The sequence below is a fragment of the Ciconia boyciana genome, chromosome 6 (assembly GCF_034638445.1).
Source record: "Ciconia boyciana chromosome 6, ASM3463844v1, whole genome shotgun sequence".
Classification (NCBI taxonomy): Eukaryota; Metazoa; Chordata; class Aves; order Ciconiiformes; family Ciconiidae; genus Ciconia; species Ciconia boyciana.
The window spans coordinates 9,692,864-9,716,950 of NC_132939.1; the positions used below are offsets into that span (position 1 = coordinate 9,692,864).

General features: G+C 39.2%; 1 protein-coding gene across 2 annotated transcripts in view; it reads left to right on the forward strand.

The window, feature by feature from the left end:
- HIPK3 (homeodomain interacting protein kinase 3) overlaps nt 1-24,087 on the forward strand; it is a 116,701-nt gene that overhangs the window by 71,047 nt on the left and 21,567 nt on the right. For both annotated transcript variants that reach the window (XM_072864124.1, XM_072864123.1), the window contains exon 3: nt 20,091-20,214. In XM_072864124.1, coding sequence (XP_072720225.1) covers nt 20,091-20,214 — 124 coding nt within the window. The remainder of the gene's footprint in view (nt 1-20,090; nt 20,215-24,087) is intronic.

A 24,087-nucleotide genomic window follows, 5' to 3' on the forward strand; every position in this document is an offset into this window, starting at 1 on the left:
GACATTTTTGGGGCCCTTCATTAGGAAGTCCTGTGCTCTGTCTCCCAGCGTTATTAACATCAGGAAACAAAGAGTGTTGCAGGGAGAGGAGGAAGGAAGTTAGACTTCAAAATCCCCTAGTTTGGAACCAGTTGGGGGTTTTTGTTGTTGTTGTTCCTGTTACTAAACCTAACTTTAAAATCGATTCTCTTTTGTGTGAAGCACAGTAGGAACAAACTATGACACCACTTTAAGTTTGCTTCTTTCTGATTTTAGTTAGATGCTACAAATGAGAATGAGATAGGGAAAAAAAAAAAGAGGGCTCTACTTGTATTGATGTGGCTCTTGGTGATTGCATGCAAATGGAGGGGTCAGGAGTTCCTTTTCCTTGCTCTACCTCTGTGTTACCATCCCGCAGAAATGGAAGGGCGACGGAGGGCTCTGCAAAGGTGAGCAGCGCAGGACAGGGCATGTTTTCCAGTAGCATTACCCTGAATGCATGTTTGTGCAAGAAATGGTATTTTGAGGTAGGTTACTTCTGTTCTCTCCTAGCTAACTTCTCTGTGTATTAATAAATCTCCTATGTATAGCGTGTGTGTTAAGTGGGTGGAGAAAGTGAGTGTACGTATCTGTGAGTGTTGCTTTTGATAGGAAAAACAAACATTTTCATGAGAAATGTTTGCTGAGAGTGCAGAGCTGGATTTGCTTTCCCTAGAAAATGTCTGAGGGTTGAGTTCTAGGTGATAGTCAATTTTCACAGCATCAAAATTGAATAGTCTTTAAACTAAAAAAAAAAAAGTATTGAAAAATTAGATGATGTAAGATTAGATGTTCTTGGTTGGCTACAAAATGTATTTAGCCTTCCAACCTGGGACGGATGTACAGTCTAATTTCATTAGAACAGGTAATCCTGTGTCATGCATCTCTTGAATGTTCTTTGCAGCAGTTTTTTTTAGAGCACTTTGGGAGCAAATTCATGATGAGCTTGTTGTAATAGTCGCACACAGGATAAAGAAAATAGCTTATAGGTTTGTTCTGGAAATGATGACTTGACAGTAGCCTCCGGCAGTGGAATTTAGCTATCAATAGTGCGTTAATCCAGTTAAGTAGAGAGCCTTTCATAGGGAAATACAAGTCATGTGTTCTAGCTAAATAATTACCTTTAAAGCAACTTGTAAACATTGCCTTGATATTTTTGTGATTTCTTTTTTTGACACGGTTATGAGACAGCAGTAACTCCTTATTGAAGTGGTAGCACATGCAGTGGCTTTGGGTGGTATTTATTTCAGAACATGCTTATCTAAAGCTGTTTTGATACTTGTAAGCATTGACTTCGTCAGCTAGTTTTTGCTTGTTCCTGTTTACTATTTAGAAAATACCAAACGTTATGACAATTGTAGTTACGCTTGCATTTATACACTAGTTTTTAAATCATAGCAAGCTTGCACTGAGGCACGCTGATGATTTGGAGAAGTTTATGAAGCCAGTGCTCTGTGCTTTACCCGCCTGATAAGTAGGTGTCCCCAGGGGTCAGTTTTCACCACAGAGTTCCCCTGGACACAGTTCAGCTCCCATCTTTTTCCCCTCCTAGAGGTACGGGCAGTAGTTCGACAGTTAAGCAATGGTTCAAATCAACTAGAAGGAAGAAGGTAGGCGGTTAACTGAAGTAAGTCATCATGCGTTTAACTCCTATAGTAACTTCAACCTCTCAATTCATAGATTTTTAACATACTTTTTTTTTCTACGCTGAACAGTGAAACAAAGAAACTCCATGATTTCACTTGTCTCTCATTTCAGTGAGTATACTGACACCAGTGGGGGATAGGAAATACACAACACAGTGAGGTATGTGCTTATTCTGTAGAACAAAGCCTATTTTCGGTAGAGCTGGTAACAGTGTGCCTTGTTAAGATTGCCATGCCATTCTTTATTAAAAGATGCTGCTATAGAGTCCTTAAACCTTACAGATGCAAAACATTTTTAGCACAATCTTTTTGTTTCAGTTGTTTGAGGCTGACTGTAGGGTGTTTTTTTTTTTCTTTTTCCCCTGATGAAACTAATAAACCAAAGTTGAACACCCCCTCCCCCCCAATCTTGGCAGATAAAATCTGTTGGTGCTTTTTAGGTTGGTTGGTTAGTGTTCCTGATAGCTCACCATGCTGCTTTGACATTGGAAAGATAGTGGAAGCAACTCAGCGGCAACCCATCATCTGCCACAGTTCGTATGGACTGTATATGAACTTAAACTGAAATCAGGGAGATGCAATTGATAGTGAGTCTATTTTTGTCATGTTTAAAATAATAAAAAAGATTTAGAAACAGGTCTGGCTTCTCTGAGAAACCTTCACACCTGTAGTTTTATAAATCAAGTAAACCTGTTTATGGCAGATTTAACTGCAGCAGGTCCATAAATATGCTCCACTTTTATGGTTATAACTTGAAAAAATGTATATGATCACTTATTCTAGGGAATTATAACCACCTTTGGGAGAAAACTTAGTAATTGTAATGCACTTTATTGCTACATGATGCTTAATAAGCCTTAAAGTGAACACTGTAATATTACATTGACCATCCTTGGAGAACATAAAATGGTAGCAAAATGTAATGATCTCTGTTTTGGAACAGGGCCATCTTGCCTTTTGTTTCAGAAGACAGTTGCTTGAGGTCTCTAAGTTTAGGTAAAGACCGCTTTCCTTGGTACTTCACCAAAGCAGCTTTTTGTCTTTAGGTACTCACAGTACTGTACCATGACTTGATAAGTCATTGACATAGTTTTTGTAGACTATAGAGATTTTTATCTTCAGATTAAAATGTCTTTCAAAAAAAAGCAGCTTTTGGGATTTTTTGGTTGTCTGCTGGGTTTTATGTCTTTCCCAGTTGGTTATTTTTAGTTATTCATGTTTTTAAAAAAATCTGTAACCTTGAATCATAGTGCAAGCTGATTTGCTTAAGGGCATTTGCAGTGTCAGAGCCAGAAAATAATAATAAAAAAGTCTGTCACTGTCATCTAGTCTAGTTCTCAAATGACTAATGAAAATATTTTTATTTATCATTATGCTCTAATGGACACTTTTCCTCATAAGGTTGTGTTACTAGCTTCTAAGTCTCCCCTATTTTGATGCAGATCTGATGCTGTTCTTGTTTCCAACTACTTATTCTCAAGAGGTTATTTCTGTATAAGGCTTCAAGTGGAGGTAGGGGATGGAGATCCATGCAGCAGCGAAGACGAAAGGGTTATGGATGTGCTGGAAACCATGGAAGCACCTGAGAATGGTCATGTAGGAATTAGGACTTCTCCCCCCAAAAAGGTGACAGGATCGATAGCCCAGCTGAGGTGCATCTACACCAACGCACACAGCACAGCCAACAAATGGGAGGAGCTGGAAGCCATTGTGCAGCAGGAAAACTATGACATGGTTGTCATCACGGAAACATGGTGGGATGACTCGCACAACTGGAGTGCTGCAATGGATGGCTATAAACTCTTCAGAAGGGATAGGCAAGGAAGGAGAGGTGGTGGGGTAGCCCTGTATGTTAGGGAATATTTTGATTGTCTAGAGCTTAATGATGGTGACGATAGGGTTATGGGTCAGATCGGGGAAGGCCAACAAGGCAGATATAATGGTGGGAGTCTGTTATAGACCACCCAACCAAGATGAAGAGGCAGGCAAAATATTCTATAAGCAGCTGGGAGAAGTCTCACAATTGCTAGCCCTTGTTCTCATGGGAGACTTCAACTTAACAGATGTCTGCTGGAAATACAATACAGCAGAGAGGAAACAGTCTAGGAGGTTCCTGGAGTGCGTGGAAGATAACTTCCTGACGCAGCTGGTGAGTGAGCCAACAAGGGAAGGCGCCCGCTGGACCTGTTGTTTGTGAACAGAGAAGGAGTTGTGGGTGATGTGATGGCTGGAGGCTGTCTTGGGTACAGCGATCACAAAATGATAGAGGCTTTGATTCTTGGAGAAGTAAGGAGGGGGGTCAGCAGCACTGCCACCTTGGACTTCCGGAGGGCAGACTTTGGCCTGTCTGGCCTTTGGACTGGCTGACAGAATCCCTTGGGAAGCAGTCCTGAAGGGCAAAGGAGTCCAGGAAGGCTGGACATTCTTCAAGAAGGAAATCTTAAAGGCACAGGAGCAGGCCGTCCCCATGTGCCAAAAGACGAGCCGGTGGGGAAGAAGACCGGCCTGGCTGAACAGAGAGCTTTGGCTGCAACGTGGGAAAAAAAGGAGAGTTTATGACCTTTGGAAGAAAGGACAGGCAACTCAGGAGGACTACAAGGATGTTGTGAGGTTATGCAGGGAGAAAACTAGAAGGGCCAAAGCCCAACTAGAACTTAATCTGGCTACTGCTGTAAAAGACAATAAAAAATGTTTCAATAAATACATTAGCCACAAAAGGAGGGCTAAGGAGACTCTCCATCCTTTATTGGATGTGGGGGGAAACACAGTGACAAAGGATGAGGAAAAGGCTGAGGTACTTAATGCCTTCTTTGCCTCAGTCTTTAATAGTAAGACCAGTTGTTCTCTGGGTACCGAGCCCCCTGAGCTGGAAGACAGGGACGGGGAGCAGAATGAAGCCGCCATAATCCAAGGGGAAATGGTTAGTGACCTGCTACACCACTTAGACACGCACAAGTCTATGGGGCCAGGTGGGATCCACCCAAGGGTACTGAGGGAGCTGACAGAAATGCTCACCAAGCCCCTTTCCATCATTTACTAGCAGTCCTGGCTAACTGGGGAGGTCCCAGTTGACTGGAGATTAGCAAATGTGACACCCATCTACAAGAAGGGCCAGAAGGAGGATCTGGGGAACTACAGGCCTGTCAGCCTGACCTCAGTGCCAGGGAAGGTTATTGTCGTGAGTGCCATCACGTGGCATGTACAGGACGACAAGGTGATAAAGCCCAGCCAGCATTGGTTTATGAAAGGCAGGTTCTGGTTGACCAACCTGATCTCCTCCTACGACAAGACGACCCACTTAGTGGATGAGGGAAAGGCTGTGGATGTTGTCTATCTAGACTTCAGTAAAGCCTTTGACAGCATTTGCCACAGCATTCTCCTGGGGAAACTGGCTGCTCATGGCTTGGATGGGTGTATGCTTCGCTGGGTAAAAAACTGTCTGGATGGCCGGGCCCAAAGAGTGGTGGTGAATGGAGTTTACTCCAGTTGGCGGTCGATCACAAGTGGTGTTCCCCAGGGCTCTGTGTTGGGGCCAGTTCTGTTTAATATCTTTATCAGTGATCTGGATGAGGGGATTGAGTGCACCCTCAGTAAGTTTGCAGATGACACCAAGCTGGGCGGGAATGTTGATCTGCTTGAAGGGAGGAAGGTTCTACAGAGGGACCTGGACAGGCTGGATCGATGGGCTGTGGGCAACTGTATGAGGTTCAACAAGGCTCAGTGCTGGGTCCTGCACTTGGGCCACAACAACCCCATGCAACGCTACAGGCTTGGGGAAGAGTGGCTGGAAAGCTGCCTGGCACAAAAGGACCTGGGGGTGTTGGTCAACAGCCGGCTGAATATGAGCCAGCAGTGTGCCCAGGTGGCCAAGAAGGCCAATAGCATCCTGGCTTGTATCAAAAATGGCACGGCCAGCAGGACTAGGGAAGTGATCATGCCCCTGTACTCAGCACTGGTGAGGCCGCACCTCGACTACTGTGTTCAGTTTTGGGCCCCTCACTACAAGAGAGACATTGAGGTGCTGGAGCGTGTCCAGAGAAGGGCAACGAAGCTGCTGAAGGGTCTGGAGCACAAGGCTGATGGGGAGCGGCTGAGGGACCTGGGGTTGTTTAGCCTGGAGAAAAGGAGGCTCAGGGGAGACCTTATGGCTCTCTACAGCTACCTGAAAGGAGGTTGTAGCAAGGTGGGGGTCGGTCTCTTCTCCCAGGTAACAAGCGATAGGATGAGAGGAAATGGCCTCAAGTTGTGGCAGGGGAGGTTTAGATTGGATATTAGGAAATTTTACTTCACTGAACGGGTTATCAAGCATTGGAACAGGCTGCCCAGGGAAGTGGTTGAGTCACCATCCCTGGAGATATTTAGAAGACTTGTAGATGTGGTGCTTAGGGATATGGTTTAGTGGTGGACTTGGTGGTGCTAGGTTAACGGTTGGACTTGATGATCTTAAAGGTCTTTTCCAACCTAAACGATTCTAAGTATTCCAGCATCTCAGCAATTGTTTGATAATGGACAATTTTGCAACTTATGTCCCAGCAGCTTCATTAACATATATGTTGTTTATAGACCCTTTTCAAGACTGGTTGACAGCAGTTCTTCCTGAGTAATTCTAAACAAATTTATAGGTCTGTCTTGGCGGTGGGATTACTGCCAAGGATTTATTTAAGTATATCGCTTTGCTTGTGATAGTTTATGCTACCCCATTCATGGATAATATAATTTCCTATTCATGTCTAGTCAATAAAATTTAACTCTTTACTGCTGTCAGTCTTAAAATCAAGATTTCACAAGGAAAACATTCAGACAAACTGACTTTGGGGAAATTCTTGTTATACAAAAATCCCACTGAGTTGATGATAATGATCCTGTCTGAGTTCACCTGTAATCTTTGGCTGATGCCAGTGACCAAAAAGAACTACAGGAACTTCATGAATATAGAAGAAAAACACAAAGATTTTCCCCCACTAATTGAAGTATATGTGTGTGTGTGTGTAGGGACTGTTCAGGTTGCAGGCAGCAAACTCAGGACATTGGGAGGTGGGTTTTTTCTTTCAAGAAGAGATTTTTTTTTTTCCGCTCCCAATTTTAACACACATAGGTTACACTTACATTTTTTTAGATTGACTTTTTCCTAAAAGTGAAAAACACCATGTAAAAATCCCGGAAAACTTAATGAACTTGACTCAAAAGTAAATATTAACTCTGTTAGTGAAGGCACAGCAAGGCCAGTGTTGCGAGCCTTACTAAAAAGCGATGACATAGTGCAGGGCTGGCCTTTGAAAGTTTGTCCCATCAATTTGTGGTATGACAACATAATCTAAAAATAGTTCCTGGGACTAAGAAAAGGTAACGCTTTGATTTGAGGATTATTTTTTTCCTTGGAAAATTCATGCATGCTGGAAACAAAACAAGTGTGAATTCTCTATATCTCCAAGGAAATCACAAATACCTCTTTAGGGGAGACTTGTTAACTGGACTTTAGCTTTCTTCTTTTTAAAGAGCAGGAGTTCCCAGTAAATACTCCTGCTGTGTAGACTCTCATAATACATTAGCCTTTAGGGCAGTGTTCAGGGTTTGGCCAAAGGTGATATCACATGCAAAACAGTCAGACTTCCTAATGGTTTTATTTTTGCAATTTTTGTTAGTTGTTGGCATTTTGAATAAATTTTTAGTTGCCGTGTTTTGGTTTTGTATTTTGGTGCAAGTCATTTGAAAGTTGAAACTAGAATATCTCTCTGACATAGTATGGTATTTAGATGGATTACGGATTTTATGTGGTATATATGTAAATTCTCAGTTTAAGACATACTTGAGAGTGCTTCATAATCTTTATTGGTATTGTATTAATGCATTTTTTAATAGTTCAAATCAAAGGATGGTTGTGTTCTTGAAATAACTACTGCTATTATTTTTTTAAAGTTCAGGAAATGTTTATTGCTTCTCACTTTGCCAGCAGAGTGTCTTGCAGAGTCTTGTGAAATTCTGTGTAATATTTTCTCTGTACATTGAGAAGAGCAGGCAGTGAGGATAGCTTGCCTTTCCTTTTTCTCTTGGAGACATATAACTATACAACACTAGCTCAAGGCACTGAGCAATCGGTGTGCTACAGCCCTATTTGAGCGGTAGCACTTCTATAAGTGAGGGGAAAGTTCCCTGTCTATTTGATCCTTGCTGCTTCTGTTAACATTGTCAACAAGTGTGCCTTTTCCTAACGTGTCTGTCTATATTGGGAACAGAATTAAGTTTTTAGCTGTAAATAATGAGCTGCTTGCAATTATTAGGATTGGACTCAAAGGGTTTACTCGGATGAAAGGCTCCCATTATTATCCAATTATTATCTAGATCCCATTATTATATTTTTTCTTTAAACTGCACTACCTGTTTTTAACTTTTATTTGCTCTGACAGCAAATTATAACATTCTGCTTGATTAAAAAGAATTCCCAGTGTAATCTGGTTACCCTGATTTCCTCCTCTTTAGTGTGGTGGTAGAGGGTCTGGTTCTTAGTATTTGATACCAGGCAAGAACTGCTTTAAAAATGATATCAACATTTATGTAGTGAGAAGAATAAATGGGGAAAAAAACCTACCCTTATGTTTTAATATTTGGGCAGAAGTGTGTTACATTTTTGTATGTAATGTTACTTTAAAAACCTTTGCAAAGCAGAGCTTGCAGAAATGCTGGGGTTCTTTGCTGTAGTCGCATTCCTGTTGCAGCATGTTGTCAGGATCTGATATGACATCAATCTGGATGTAATAGATACATAGTTAAGCAGTTTATTTTAGGATCTGAAACTCTCCTAAGAATAGACAGGCTCTCCTTTCAACAGGAAAGGACAAATAAATTAAAATGGGATACCAGGGAAGGAAAAATAGGGCGGGGGGGGGGGAAGTAGAGAGGAAAAAATATCTAAGGAGAACAGAAAAGGGAAAAAACAGCAGACTGGTACTGGTGGGGTTCAGGGCTGGGGTGAAACACGTGAAGGGACCGTTGCACATGGATTCTTTCAGCAGACTGCAGCACAGTGGCAAGCAGGTGATGTGACATACTGGAAGGCTGAAGTCTTACAGTCTAGCCTACCAAAATAGACTTGTGTAATTTTCCTTGCTAGCAGTCCGTAGGTTTAATTCAGAGGGGAGGAAAAAAGTAACGTTTTACATTTTCTAATGTAATTTCTTAGCTGTCAATGTTCTGACAACACTGATTTTCCATAGTGCCCCAAAGCTTAGGCTCTTCAGTATTTCCCCATGATTATGTTAGCGGGATCACTAAACCATGGGTAAGGATGTGACTTGTTCTGGTGGTGTCATATTTACATGAGGGGTCTAATCATAGAAATTTGTATGGGGAAAAACTCACCAGGTCAGCCAGTCAGTTCACTTGCCAGTGCATCATAAATTAGTACAGCAGTATACAAATTAAAATTAAGGTTGTTGAATGTTGAATGCTTACTGTATGTTGGATGTATTTTTCTGCAGTGTTGTATGGAAGCAACAGATCCCAATAAAACATTGTGCCAGACATATATCTGTTGGATATGAATCTAGCAGTAGATTTAGAACCTAGAAGTGTTTAAAAATACTTTTATTCACCAAAAAATCTCCATTAGTGTAACCTTGAGAAAGCAGATTTAATTTCATGTATGTTAACCCACCTGCCCCAGTTGCTGCTCTGTAGGTTTTCTCTCATAACTTTCTTGTAATGTTTCTATTTTTTTTTCCACTTAGCAGCTGACATAGCTATTAAGTGACTAGATAATACTTTATATAGGGGAATGTCCAAAGTGAAATGGATTCTAGTGTTCCATTTAGTTAGTGAACAGGACATGAACCTCTTATGTAGAGCTGTGGGATCAGTACTTGACTTTTTGCTAGACACTACTTTTTTAATTGTATATGCTTTGAATATTTGGATTTTAAGTGATCAAATGTTGCTGTTAATCCAATGTAATTATTTTTAAATGTTAATTTCTCCTATAAGTCTCTTGCTTGTTTCTCTTTTAAAATAAAGCAAGCCTACTGTCTCTATTTATTCTGATGTCATGTTGTCAGTGTTTCATTCTTGATTCGACAATGTTTTTATAATCCAGTATCACTACATAAATTTTCTGTAATGAAAATATTGACATTTTTCTAAAATTACAAAATCTTTTTTCTTTTTTTTTTCTTCTGACAAATTTTTTCGTTGAGGGCAGGATTGTGTCATGGGCAGCAGCCTTCACTCTACAAGTCAGGATTAGACTCTGAAAACCTTATTCCAATACCTTCTAGAATATTATTGAGAAGGTAAATAAGATAAACATACTAGTTGGTATGAATACAGAATGATCTGGAGGTCTGAGAGAAATGAATGACATGACATCGCTCTGCCTGTTCAGGAATATTTGTGTTGATTTTTGGTGAGCTTTCTGTAACTCAAACTGTGTAATTTTAAGTCAAAATTCATCAGTCTGAGTTGCAGAATTTCATCAGAATATCAGTTTGCATCATCCAGATGGGTGCACATCAACAGTGTTAAAAAAAAAAAATAAATCTTTTCACAATGGATGAGGATGTGAGCAGATTTTTTTACCTTCTCAGGTATCTAATGGCATGTTCATTTCCACTGCAGTATGCCTACCTGAAGAACTGTTGTGCAACAGATGTATGCTAGAAAATTATTTCAAATAGTTTCACAGTTTATCGAGCTCTTAGGGCTGAGCTGCAAACCTGCAGCAGGCAGGTGTGGTGTTGCCCTGTGTTAGAGGGCCAACTCTTTTGCAAGTGTTGCTGCAGAATGAAAGGAATTTTTTTCTTCGTGTCTTCAGGGTAGATTTTCCTTTGGTCTTGTGTGGTTTTTTTTGTTTTTTTTTCCTTTTTTTTTAAATAGCTAGTTAATATAAGGTAACATATTATGATTCACATGATTCTTGACATAACAGCCATAACATTGCGTTCTATGGTATTTTACCTGAACTCTATGCCAAAGCAAGAATCCATTTAAATATAAATAAATGAGAGACCATGTTGCTAATCAGTCATATCAGAAACTGATACCTCTTTCCGTTGCCTTGTGTCTGGTGTGAGTCCACTGGTAGGGTTTTTATGGTGGGATCAGACTGCTTGCTTCTTTAGGACCACCATGACTTTGTACCCTCAGTCCAGATGTAGGAGTGTCATCATCAGGTTAAAGCGCAAGAAGCCTTCACACAAAACTGACTTACAAGGTCTTGCTATTTTTGACAAGGATGCTACAAGGAAATACTGCCATGCTTATTACTCTTTTGTAGCAACTCCCTACCTGTTCTTCAGCTGGTGTGTTTGGGCACTGTAAGCCCCTGCAGACCCTTACAGAGTTAGAAGTTGATATTCCCACAAAATCAACAATAGCAAAGTAAAGGGTGGGGGGAATTAAGATCTGGCATCTCTGATTTTTGAGGCCTTGAAATCTCCTACACTGTGCTGTTCTCATTTTTTCTCTTATGCTTGTTCAGAGCTGGAAGTCGTTGCTAGTGTGTGATCCTCTCCTTGGTGGAGACCAGTTTGTGGTTGCCACCTGCCCCACTGTGTGGTCTTCCAAAGTTACCTGTGCTTGCCTTAACTTCTGTCTGCATTCCAGGCAAGGTAATTTCAAGCTAGGTTTTCTTCAAAAATAATCTGGACAATTCACCAGCTCAGTTTGGGTTTTTGTTTTGACACAAGATTTTGGATGTTTTCATTTTCTGGGTGTTGCTTCTTTTCCCTCCCCTCCCTCCTGCCATCCTGCCCCAATGAAAAGAACAGAGGAAAATAAACCTCCAAAGGGGGTTGTAGCATATAGGGGGGCATGTCAGGAACAACACGCTATACGGTAGAGACAGTCTCATTAAATTAGATATGTGGGCCGTTATTGCAGCTCAGGAAGTAAGTATGACTGCTTGCAAAACTGCAGAAGAAAGGGTGTCTAGGTCTTTCTAGAAAGAGATGTGCAAAACAAGAATTTAGACATCTGTGTGTGTATATACACATACATACACACCTGTAACAGCCTATAATCCCCTGTACTCTGGGGCAGGATCTGGGAGGCTGCACATACAACTGTGTACCACGGCTGTGTACGCTGTAGGAAGGCAGGAGATGAGGAGACTCACCTGTTTGAGAAGAATGGAGTTACTTGTCATGGGTGACTTCAGTGTGCCATCCGAACTGTGCACCTTATTCAGCACCTTGACATTGTCAGTACGAGCCGAGCGTGGTGTTTAGGCAGAGCATGCTCCCTGCTGCAGGTGAGGACAGAGGCAACGTCTGTGCGACCGTCTCTTGCAACCTTCGACTCTTTCAAGGATAAAGCACTGCAAGGTGGTTTCACAGTTAAAAGTAAGGCATACAAGTGCAAATACACAAAGGATGTTGTCAAAATTCAGTCATTGGTAAGTAACCTCATTTGATGCATTGAATATTGACACTTTGTTATCCAAAATGTAAATAAAATGTATTAAATTGCAGACTTTATTTACCAATAAAGCATCTGAAGAGTTTCTCTGTACACAATTTTCTTCATTATATTGCTACATCAGTACTTTGCTTAATTTTCATGTAATTCAAAAACTGCTTAGCATATCAGGGACATAAATAAATCACTTGGTAAGTTGCAGTCTTTCTGAAGAAAAATCATGAAAAGGCAGAAGCATAAACGTCTTCTGGTTTTAATAAAATCAACATCTTATTTCTCTAGAGATAGAGTATAAGTGGAAAAGAATATTGAAATCATTTACTATTTTCAGCTGAAAAAGAATCAAAAAGTAATAACTAAATATTTATTACCTTTAGTACTTCTCATAAGTGGTGAGAGAAGGTGTATTAGGCTAAAATTTGTGATGGCTCGTTCAAAACGAAATTCTTTTTCAGTATCAGGAAAGAGCACTAGGATGGTTTGCTTGTAATTTTATTTTATTGGATTAAATTACTTAAGATTTCTTTGTTTGGCTGGTTTGATTTCCTGTTGTCTTTTTTTTTCTTCCCCTTCAGTTGCGAGCCCTATGTTCAAATTAACTCTTTTTGCAGTGATTGCTTCTTTTTGTAAGTAGTTACATATTTGGGCTACTCTCTATATAAGGCTTTTAAATCCTATCTCCTTCTCAAGGTCAGATCAGGGTTCAAAGTTAAACTGCAGCTGCCTGTCAGTCTTGTACGTTACATCTAACAGTGGAAGGCTGTGATGTTAAGTAGGTCTTTTCTAGTCATTGAATGTTGCATAGTTCTATGAAAAAGTTTTATTATGCTAAAATGAAGTTTTTTCTACCAGGAAATGAGAATTCCTTTTGCACAGTGCTGTGGGCACCGCCACAGCAATACCGCAGCCTTAGAAGTTTACAGGAGATACGGTGGCTCATTTCCTCCTGTCTTCGCTATCACTTGCCACGTGAGGGTCTGGTAGTACACCAAACTTCTTCAAAGGAGGAATGAAATTATGAATGAGGGGATAACTTCTCATATCTTCTTGAACATATTTGTTCTCCCTGTGTTTTGTGATGTATGGTGACATAGCCCTAAATTGCAAAGCAATGTTTTTGATTCTTTCCTGCCACCTCAAAGATACAGATGCCCCTATCCAGCTTAACTAATGTTCCCAGAGTCTGTTTCTGAGAACTTACATTTTTGTTTTCAGTTTAAATCCTCTTACCTTCTTAGAGTTGGGAAAAAAAAAAAAACCAAAACCAACCAACCCCCCCAAAAAAATTAGAATTTGCTAGTTATGTACTTCCTAATGCCTAATCATAGCAGTTAAAAGAACACTAGAAAACTGTACAAGAAAAGCCAGGATTGTGAATGTAAATCTATAATGTAGAACTGCATTATAGATTTACAGCAACAATCCTTTCAAAGGATAGGTAGGAAAGCTTGTTGTCTGGTGTAGTGTCCCAGACTTGCATTTCATGTGTACATTAACACATGACACTACCAATCTGTATTCTAATGTCTCAATGGGCTTAAAAGCAAGAGGCAATTCAACTATGAAAATGGGTTTTTAAAAAAAAAAAAAAATCACTCAAGTGAACATCTTATCTGTAACATGACTTTTTAAAAGACTTCTATAAATTTTATTGACATAATTCTTATTCTAACGAAATGGCATTACAAATAAAACTTATTCTGACCATGAAGAAGACTGTAGTGATTTTTTTTTTAGTTTGGATCAAAGGAGTTGCTTGAGTAACTCTTATCTTTGTGCAACAATAGTGATTTTAATGTGTAGGAAATGAGAGATACGTATGTTATCAGATCCGTGGTCTATATATTTTGGTAATTTGTTGCTGGAGAAAATTTACCATAGCAGAAGGTTGCAATTCAGTGCCTTCTGATGCAAATTTCTTCCAGCTCTACACAGCTGATGGCTGTTTTTATTGTACGTTGAACCTTACTGTTTAATCTAGAGCCGTTGTGGATATTTTTTCTGTTGATCCATTCTTAAATACTCTTAATATTTTTTACCTCGGAAGTGGCCCATGATTCAAATGCTAATTGTATTCTGGCTTTAAAAAAACCCCCACAACTTTTACATTCACATCAGTCTTTAATCTCAAAGGGGGTGGGGGATTCCTTAGTCTTCTGTAGTGAGGCAGGGCATTAGAAACACCTGGCTGCTTCTCTTCCATTATTTTATATATAATTTGAGTAATGTTACTTATTCATTCATTCTTTCCTGAAGCTTTATAGTTCTAACCAGGGTTTCTTCTTGTACCTAAGTCTCTTCAAGTCTTTAATTTATATTGTCCTTCTCTGCGTCTTTTCTATTTGATGTATCCTTTTTCAGATGGGGGTGACCAAAACTGAACACAGAATTCAAAAGTGAACACACACTATTCAAGGTGAGGGAATATCACTAGTTTTATATAAGGCATAATAATTTTTGGTATGTCTTTGTCCTTTAAAAATAAATACTGATATCCTGATTATTTTTGCTCCCAATTATAAGATATTTTTCTTGAGTAATCTGTGAAGTTGTCTAGTTTTTTTTTGTTGTTGTTGGAAAGTTGGTTAATTTATAACCTATTAATTCTTATGGGTAATTAATGAATTAATAACGTACATTAATTTTCACTGTGGTTTACTATACACCATGTATGCTCTACTGCCTGTCATTGTGTTGATCTAAATTGCATGTTTGAAATTCCTTCTGAAGTCCATCACAAGTGCACTAGAGAACCAACTGTTCTTTATATCCTTCATCATCCACAGATTTTGTCATTACGTGGTTCATTCCCATTGCATCCTTCAGATTATTGAAGTGTACTTGCCTGTGGATTTTTTTCTGCATATTGCCACCTTGATTTGGATCCCTCTAGCCTAGAGTCTTTCCGATGTTCTTGCAGGTCTCTCAGAAAGGTTTGCACTTCTCCACGTTCATGATGAAGACTGGTAGTTGAAGTATATGAATTGTATATGAGAATACTCACTTGAATGCCCATTACCATCTCTCATTAACTTCTTCACTGCATCTGGTCTTTTTCTCAGACCTCCTTTCTTTAGAAGAACTACACATCTCACAACCCATATCTAGTTATTTCTTTCATAAAGTATATGCTTGTGTTATGCTAGTAACGGTAGCGGGGTGAAAAAAGTGTTATTCTCAGGTTTGTAATCCATTTTGACTATAACTCTTGCAAATTGGATTCGTTTACATGAGTTCTTTTGATCCATAGGATGGCTTTGAACAAGTCATTAATAAATAAAAAAAGATAAAACATCCTAACCTTTTGATTACTTCTTTGCATAAGTATTCGTTATAACGATGACAGTGTGCTGTATCCTGAGCAGATTAAGTATTACACATTGTTGCAATGAACAGTGGTAATTAGGGGTAGTAATATTTGTCTTATATGAGAAGAGTATAAATTTTGTGTTGCATGCTCATATTGGAAATGCTGCCTGCATTTATCTTTAACTATATGAATATACAGAAGCCAAAAATTATGGAGAGACAGTATTAAAATTCTTATTCAGTGTGTTTTAAATTGCCTTGATAAGGCTTATATGCCTGTTTGGAAGGAATTTTGCTTCAAAACCTGTAATGAAGAGGTAACGCTGCCAAGGATTTGTGATGTCCAGCATCTCTGGAGTAGGCAATAGCACCTGGGGAGAGGAAGTAGCTCCGTGTTCCTCATATGGCACCTTCACCTTCTGGCATGGAAGTTGGTATAGGTGGTGGCTAAAGGCTTTGGTCTTGGAGAGAAATCACATGGATGCGTTGAAAGGAGTGGGAGACATGAGGAGGGGAAGGCTATTTATATACTCTTCTCTCATCTGGAGAGTGGCAACCTGGTGGTCAATAAATAAAACAATGGCATGTGGTAGACAGTAGATACGTTGACCCTTTCATGCTGCCAGAAGAGAAACAGAAATAAAAATTGCTCAGTCTTTAATCTCATTTCATTGGTATGTGATGGGGTACGTATAATTGTTATAGGACCTTCAGTGGGAACATATTTGAGAAATTACTCATGCATTCAACAGAATTTTTCATAAAGTTAGCAGTTCCAGGAGGCTTCTGTTTTTATTGCTTTATGCTGTTCTTCAGTTGTTAGGATGTCCATTAACTGGTAGTTTTTAGCTTTTTCATTTAAATTTTGTCCTAAATTGGATTTCTGACCGAAGACTTCTAGGTAGTGATCATTTGAAATGGCTTGACTTCTTACAGCTTTTGTCATGACTTATTTTTTTAATATGGCTAATTTTTGCTCTTTATTCTTTGTTCCCCCAGTATAAAGGTTGGAATAATTTTTCTGTTACTTTGCTAAGGTTTTGACTTTTGTGTAGTTTTTGCTTGTTTGTATGTTTGTTTTTTAACCCTCCCTTGAGAAATTATGTCACTTTTCTTCAAATGTGCTTATTTTGTTGTTTCATTCCAAGCTGGTTAACATGCTGAAGCAAATTATTTTATGAAATGTTCTGGTCTTTAAGCAAGTTAACAGAACAAATTGTGTGGTTTCTTTCCTCATAAGCTTACAAAAACCTGTAGAATAATATGTGTATTCATCGTCTGTGGTGTACTAAATAGAAATGTGACTAGCCAAACAAGCAGCTGAAGCAAATATTCATTTGCATCTTTCATCTTTTTAGATATTTCCAATTGAAAATTCTGCTTCAAGAGAGTTGAATTGAGCTGTGCTGTGTCAAGCCAGAAAGGAGTATTTCAGATGTGTTAATCTAGGAATTGTTGCTTAATAAAGTGAATCTTTCCAGTGTAGTAACATTGCATTTCAAATTCAAAATGAAGTTTTCTGTTAATGTTTTAAATTAATGTTTGATTAACATTGATAAGAAGTTAATGTTTGTTTAATGTTGATAAGGAATTAACATTGATAAGAAGGGAATAGATGCTCTTTCTGTGAAATCTTGCTTTTAATTTCATTTAAGTAAGATTTGGTATCCTTAAGAAGTTTAGAAAATTCTGGTGTTCTCCTTGTTGATGTCTTAGTATGGGAAAACAGATGCTATTTACTAAGTTGGGGACTGCAGTATCTTCCTGTGTTCTGAGCATCTTGTCATCTGCAGTAGATACCAAGCAGTAGTGTGTGTGTGTATGGTGCCGTTTTGAGAGAGAGAAGTACTGAGTTAGTCTTTTTTGAGTAATCTGATGTTAAAGTGACTGTGTTGAGACATCTGGAGTTCCTACCACTTCATGTCTATGGTTGTAGTTAGGAAAGGGAACACCTTCCTTTTAAGCTGTATGTGAAAACATTTCTTATGTGAAAAAAGAGCTATGGATCATCTTAAAAAAATAAAAATTGAAGAATGACTCCCTCCTCTTTAACCCTTTCCTCCCCAATTGTCCAAATAGATTTTAACTGGAAGTTTAAAAGAAGGAGAGAGGGAAAAAAAGGTGCTTTTGAGCATACCATTAACAAACTGTTTTCCTTTATGAAAAATATTTGAGCTGGTTAAAACCAATCTAAACATAATCAAACCCAGTACAAGTTATCTTGTAACTTCGTCTGCTGTGGGAGAGTTGCTCCATTTTAAGGACCAGCATGAGGCCATGGTAGGAGACGTTAAACCTGAAAACCAGCAAATTTTGACATTTCTGTGGAGCAGCAGCTCTTCATCTTCCTCACTTCAAGTTAGCCTGAAAGTGATTTTTTGTTCACTGTACTGTAGTGAGGTGCGGGTAGCCCTGTTTGGGAGCACATTTATTTCCTTTTCCTTTCTGGATGGTAGGTTAGGTGTTGGGAAGTGAGGAGCACTGGTCTTGCCTCTCCTTAAATACGTCCCTTTTCCTTAGACTTGTTAGCACTTTTATTGGTATCGCAGAACTACTTGGTATCCATGAAAAACTAACACTATAGTGTGAAATACAGTAAACGTTGCTTTTTTGGTTTGGTTTTTTTTTTTGGTCATGATATCTACCCTTATCCTTCTTTTATTTGCAATCCTGTCCCTCAAAAGAGACGAGTGACAGACTGACCGACTGTGACTATTTTTATACAGTGCACGTATTAACCGTTGAGTAAATGTAAGAGGTTTTAAAGAGCTTATTTTAGCAGAAGCATTTGTTAAAGCCACTATATCCATAGGCTGTGTGTGTATATTCATTAACTATTCAGGGCTGTAATGTAATACAACAAAAGGAAGCATATTTTAACAGAGATCTGTAACAACCATACGCAGGCTGGCACCCAGCCAGTGGCTGAAGGCAGACGTTTCTTGTGGCTATTTCTAGTCTTGCGGCATCTGGATATATTAGATTTATTTCTCGGATAACGAAACTAGCTAATACTTACTGCAGTGTCATGATCCCGCATTACAAAAATACGTTATGTTTGATCCCTAGAAGTTTATTGTAATCAAATCTTTGAAGGCAGTGGAAAACTGAGCCTCTCCAGTTTCACCGCCAGTGTGACAAGATTTATCCATCATATAATCGCATCCGAAACGGTTTGTGACAAGGATGAGAAGAACTGAAGCGCTGGTATGAACGGAAAGTGCATAAATATTTAACAGAATATCCTGTCCTGTAGACTTTCTTATCTGTGGAAAGTCTCGGATTTTCCCCATAGCAGAAGCCGGGGTGGTTTCACTGGTCAGGGATGGGGCAGAGCATCGGGAGTCCTTCCCTGGCGGTGAACGTGCATCCTTGGAGCTTGGAGTATGTCTGTGTACAACCTCTGCCAACTACTCCTTGTGAAAAGGGATGGAGATGCTTCAATTGTTGGTCTACTGTATACTACAAAATAACTTCTCTGTCCCACTGTAGCATGAAAATAGGAATTTGTTCCCAATCCAGTACCTTTTGGTGAACTGAAGAATATTTTGATAGAGGTAAATGTCAGAGGAGAAGATAAATGAGATATGTAGGAATTTGCTATGCTCAGAGATTCTGTTTTGTATGTGGAATGTCAATATGATACACCAGCATGTGCTGAAGTGTAAGATTTTTAAGCTTCTACACAGGTGAGAAATCGCAATTTTCCCCACCAGTGTGTTACCTGGTCAGTTGAATGCTACTGTTCTGCCCAGCTGCAGTGGGAATTACCCTGTTAGTTTTAACCACCTTCCTACTGTTCTGTGGCATGTTAAGCTAACAACAGATTGTCTGTTTATAAATTAAATCACTTTATAGTGTGATGCTTTAAATAATACTTTGTCTCCAGGCCTCTTTCTATATTAGCATACAGATATATTTTAATTCTTTTTCCTTTTGTTAATAGCTTGAATGAACTGTGAGGGAAGGTTTAAAAAGAACAAATGCAATTAAAATGGATATCTGTGAAATACTTGAGTTTTGTTCCACGTGAACAGAAATGTTAAAAGCCCCTTTAGCAGCTGCGTCAATACAATTTTTTCTGGTTCTTGAGTACAGAAATAAATTAAAATGCCATTGGTTAAATAATTCACATTTGTTTTAGGTGAAAAGTAAGACCTGGTCTCTTTAGCAAGTGCAATGGTTTCATTTAAGTGATTTAAAAATGGCTCACATTGAACTGATTTGAGTGCATTAAGGGATTTGCAGTCATGTAATTAAATTGGTATTTTAAATAGCTTTAGGTGTACTGCCCAGTTGGGAAGTGTGCAAGTGTATTTTCAGATAAAACTTTTTGTTTGTTTTTGAGATAAATGACTATATTGTGTTTAGAATGTAGTTACAGGCATATGACATTGAGTGGATGAATCATTTGGGACATATTGGAGGAAAGGCAAAAACGTTGAATCAGAGACATTCTGTTTTTCAGGCGTATCAATTCTTTTGATGTACATAGCAAACTGGTACTTGCAGGAAAAAACATCTCAGAGCTGCAAAATTTTACCATGGATCATCTAGATAAAGAAAAATGCAATTTCTAATGTTATGATTTTATTGAAATAATTAGCCTGTGTTTTCAAATAACAGATTTGGGGTTGTTTTTGTCATGCTGGATTGTGAATTACCTTTTTTCCCTAAGGAAAAAATTCAGTAACCATGTTTAATTTGCAGAGCACCAGAGATCATACTGGGATTGCCGTTTTGTGAAGCCATAGACATGTGGTCGTTAGGGTGTGTGATTGCAGAGCTGTTTCTTGGATGGCCACTGTACCCAGGAGCACTGGAATATGACCAGGTAGTAGAATAAATTTCACAAGCATATGCACACTTTCTGCAACTTAAGAATTTCAGATCATTAAATCCAGGATTTCAAATGTTAATAACATCTCCTATTAAGTAGTATTTCTTCAAGTCTGTTCAATGCTTTTAGTTTAGTCTTACTGATTATCCTAGAAACATAAATCCTGTTTCTAGACCAAACTGATATATTGTGCTGCTTTTCTGAAGTTCAGTTTGTCCCCCCTCTTTTTGTTTTTCCCCTATCTTGCAAAATGAATGTTAGTATTGAAGCTGCTTTTTCTGATGGAAGCCAAAGTTTGTGGCCACTATCATTGCATTGTAATCTCTCTTTCACTTGCCATGAATGGGGTTGACTCTGAAATGTCTGTTCAGATGTCAGGATTAGTTGCCTTCTGAATAATTCCTGATGTTTTCTGGAAATCCAGCATAGCTCAAAGATTTGAGAGCCTATACTTCACGAGGAACGTGAATCACCTGTTGCAATAATACTGTATATATGCAATGGTAAAGCTTGAGGTTGTTGAAGCTGTGCCTCTGCTTTGTTGGAGTTTTCAACTGCTGACACCATTGGCATTAGGGAGCTGACTTAAAAAGTTGTTTCTAATGAAAGATGTAGAACACTTTCTATTTAAAACACTTAAGAGAGAAGTATTTAATTTTCTAGCATAATGTGGAAATTTGGAAGGAATGTAATCAGCATTTTGATTATCCCCACCTGGTTTTGAACTTTGAAAGTTAAGAAATCTCCTGACAATCCCAGATGTAACAGGACTGGCTTGGTACTAACTTCTACATCTTTGATTCAACATTCAGTTTAGGGGTGGTTCCTCCAGCACATTGTTTATGTTATTCAGATCCTGATCATGTAGTGGGCTTTTGGCTCCCTGTGCTTACAGATCAGACCTCCTTTTCTAAAAATCCTTTTGATAAAACCACTCTCAGGGAATATATTGATTTTTGTGTTGATTTTGGTAACACTTCATATTTCGGTTTCCTTCATTTACACAAAATTCAGTGTTTCACGGGTAGGAAGTAAGCTATGAATGGAACATGGGTTGAGGCCTTGATGCATTTAGAAGACCTTTGTGCAGGGTATTGCTGTTAAAATGGAGAATGAAAGAGGAAGCAACTAAAATCCATATAATTCATGATGTCCTTTAAGGAAAAAGTGAAGGCACTTGTTTTTGGAAAGAATCTGTAATACTGTCAAAAATTTCCAAGAACTTGGCAAATTTATTTACCTCTTATTTTGAAAGAAACTGCAGGAGAAGATCTGGACTTTCAAAAAAAGTGCCAAAATATGTAATTTCCAGAATTATTTTCACTTTTGACCCCATACTGCTGTTAAGTATCTGTTAAAAGGGATGCTGCTGTGGGTAAGGAAGGACCTGTAAGCCCAGTTCATGGTCTTCTGATCATGATCTTACATATAGGCAGATGCTGCTTCTGGCTGTGGAATGTGGCTTTGGACCACATCTTCAGTCACTTTTGATGCAGTAGGGATTTGAATGGTGGAGAATGCTGCCCATGTCCCAATTCTTTCCTCAAATTGACTTGCGATTGGTCATGATGGCAGCAGCCCAGACTGTTAACGCATGCCAACGGGCTTACATAGCTGTGAGCCTCTGACTTCTGTACAGAGAGTAGTAATAGTATAAAGCTCAATCTCATAATTATGACGGTGTTTTTTCAGAATAATACAGAGTCTCATTTGAAAAGAAAAGACCTTCTTTCCCCCGCTGCACCGCAGCCATCTTGTCATATAGGAAACCCAGGCAGATGAAGGCAGCTTAGTACGATGTGCAGAGCACCTGCCTTCATAGTGCTTGTTGGCTCATCTTTTCTCAGTTTTAGACAGCCAGGTCCTTATGACAGCATATTCCTGTCGCTTGTTTCTTGTCATTGTAGGCCCGGGGCCAATGTGGCTCCACCTCTAGATGCTGCAGACAGTGCAAGCAAACAGCATTGTCACTAATGACAGCCACCTTCCAAGATGCTGTCCTTCATGCAAAGGTCTACATGAATTAGGGGTTAATCTTGATGCCCATAAGATTTTCTGCTTGCTTTAAAAGTGAAACTGAATTTAAAAGACATTTAGTTAAAGACAGACATAGCATTCAAGTTTGCTGGAAGCAGCAGTTAATAACTTGTCTAGCAACTTGTCTGATCTTCATGTTGGAGAAGTCGTGGTGGAAGAGGAGGTGTAGCCTCCTCTGCACCAGTAGGAATTACCTTACTTTAGTCAGCCTTGTCATTGTGCTCAAGCAGGTCTGCAAAACTTGCTTCAGAGAAATTTAATTCAGGGTTTTCCTTGGTGTACGTGAGTACAGCAATTGTAGGAGATGGCTTCCAAGGAAATTCCTCCTGCTACGTGGTGCGTGTCACCAAGTAAACGAACAGGCAATGGCTTTGTGCTGCATTTCCCCCTGTCCCCCTGGCATGTGGCAACCAACATGCTAGCCCTTGAAAGGAAGCTCTTGGTTATTATATTCATTTGTGATTATATCCAGTAATAGCTGTACTTCTCAGTGGAAAATAGCCATGTCTTCTGAGCTTTAATACTCATTAAAAACAGGCACAGGTGCTTAACTGCTAAACTGTTGAATAAATGTATTGTCTTCCCCCCCCTAATTTCTAAGACTTTAATATGCTTAGAAAACAACTAAATGATCTAGAAAGAATTCTGGTCAGAGTGGGATTGTCTTTGCTCCCTGGCGTAGGGAATTAGGGAGGATACCGAATACCAGAAGTTGGCAGCACTGCATTTAGTTCCTCCCCACTTTAGTCTGTCACTTATATTGCAGCAGAAGCCTCGTGCGTACCTTTCCTCTCTACTGCCCATCAATTTTTCTCTTCTCAGGTGCTCTTAGCTCTCAAGTCCTCTGTCTTTCATTGAATTAATCTTACCTCCCAGTTTCTGATTCAGTGTATTTCACCACTCTCTCCTTTTGATTTTTTCCTTTCTTCCATTCTCTCTTATTCCCCGGCTGCTCCACCTTTTCCAGGGGCTGGCCCACAGCAGCAGCCACTCTGTGGAGGCGTGTGGCATGGGACCCTGCCCAACGCCCTTCGGCCTTTGCTCTCCTCAAGACCTTCAGCCCTGGCTGCTGGAATCCGTACTCCCTCCATCCCAACTTGCAGCAAGATCAGTTTTCAGTTATTGCCAATTATTCTTCCAATTCATCTTTCTTGAAGGTGGTTTTTTAAATTTTTGAAGTAGTATTACTTCTGGAATAACTCACCCCTTGTACAGTGAGTTAACATTGCATGCAGAGTAATTAAAAACACTTCATAACGTGTTGTTTCAAGACATTTTGTCAAAGCCTTGAATCTTAACTGTTTTAGGTAATACTTTGTATCATCAACTGTAAGAAAGGTAATGAAAGATGCACAGTAAATTATCTTCTAAAATAAATGCATGTAAATAATTCCAGTGGAAAAGAGCATCTGACCATTTTGGGCATAAAGCCTAGTCCATTCCCATCGCGTTCAGTAGCAGATTTTTCTGAGATGAGGACAGTATCTTTAGCTGGATGCCTAGAGATTCTACGCGCACTCCTTTTCAAGTGGTACGTTTGCTTGAAATGCACGTGTGTCAGACATGTAAAAGACTGATACACTGGAAACAGCAAGCGGGAAGGATTTTTATAGCGTTGTATATTGAGAGTATGCCAAAAAAAAAAAAATCATCAAACTTCTGTACGCAAGCATAGCACTCCTAGTAATTTTCCTGTTTAGAATGAAGATATTACATTTAGGTTTTGAATGGGTTGAGGAGGTAACGACAGTCGCTCTCCCTAGCTCCTCATTTCTGTGACCAAACTTTAAAAGCTTGCTTATATAGGTCACTTCAGAGGTTTGTTTATGT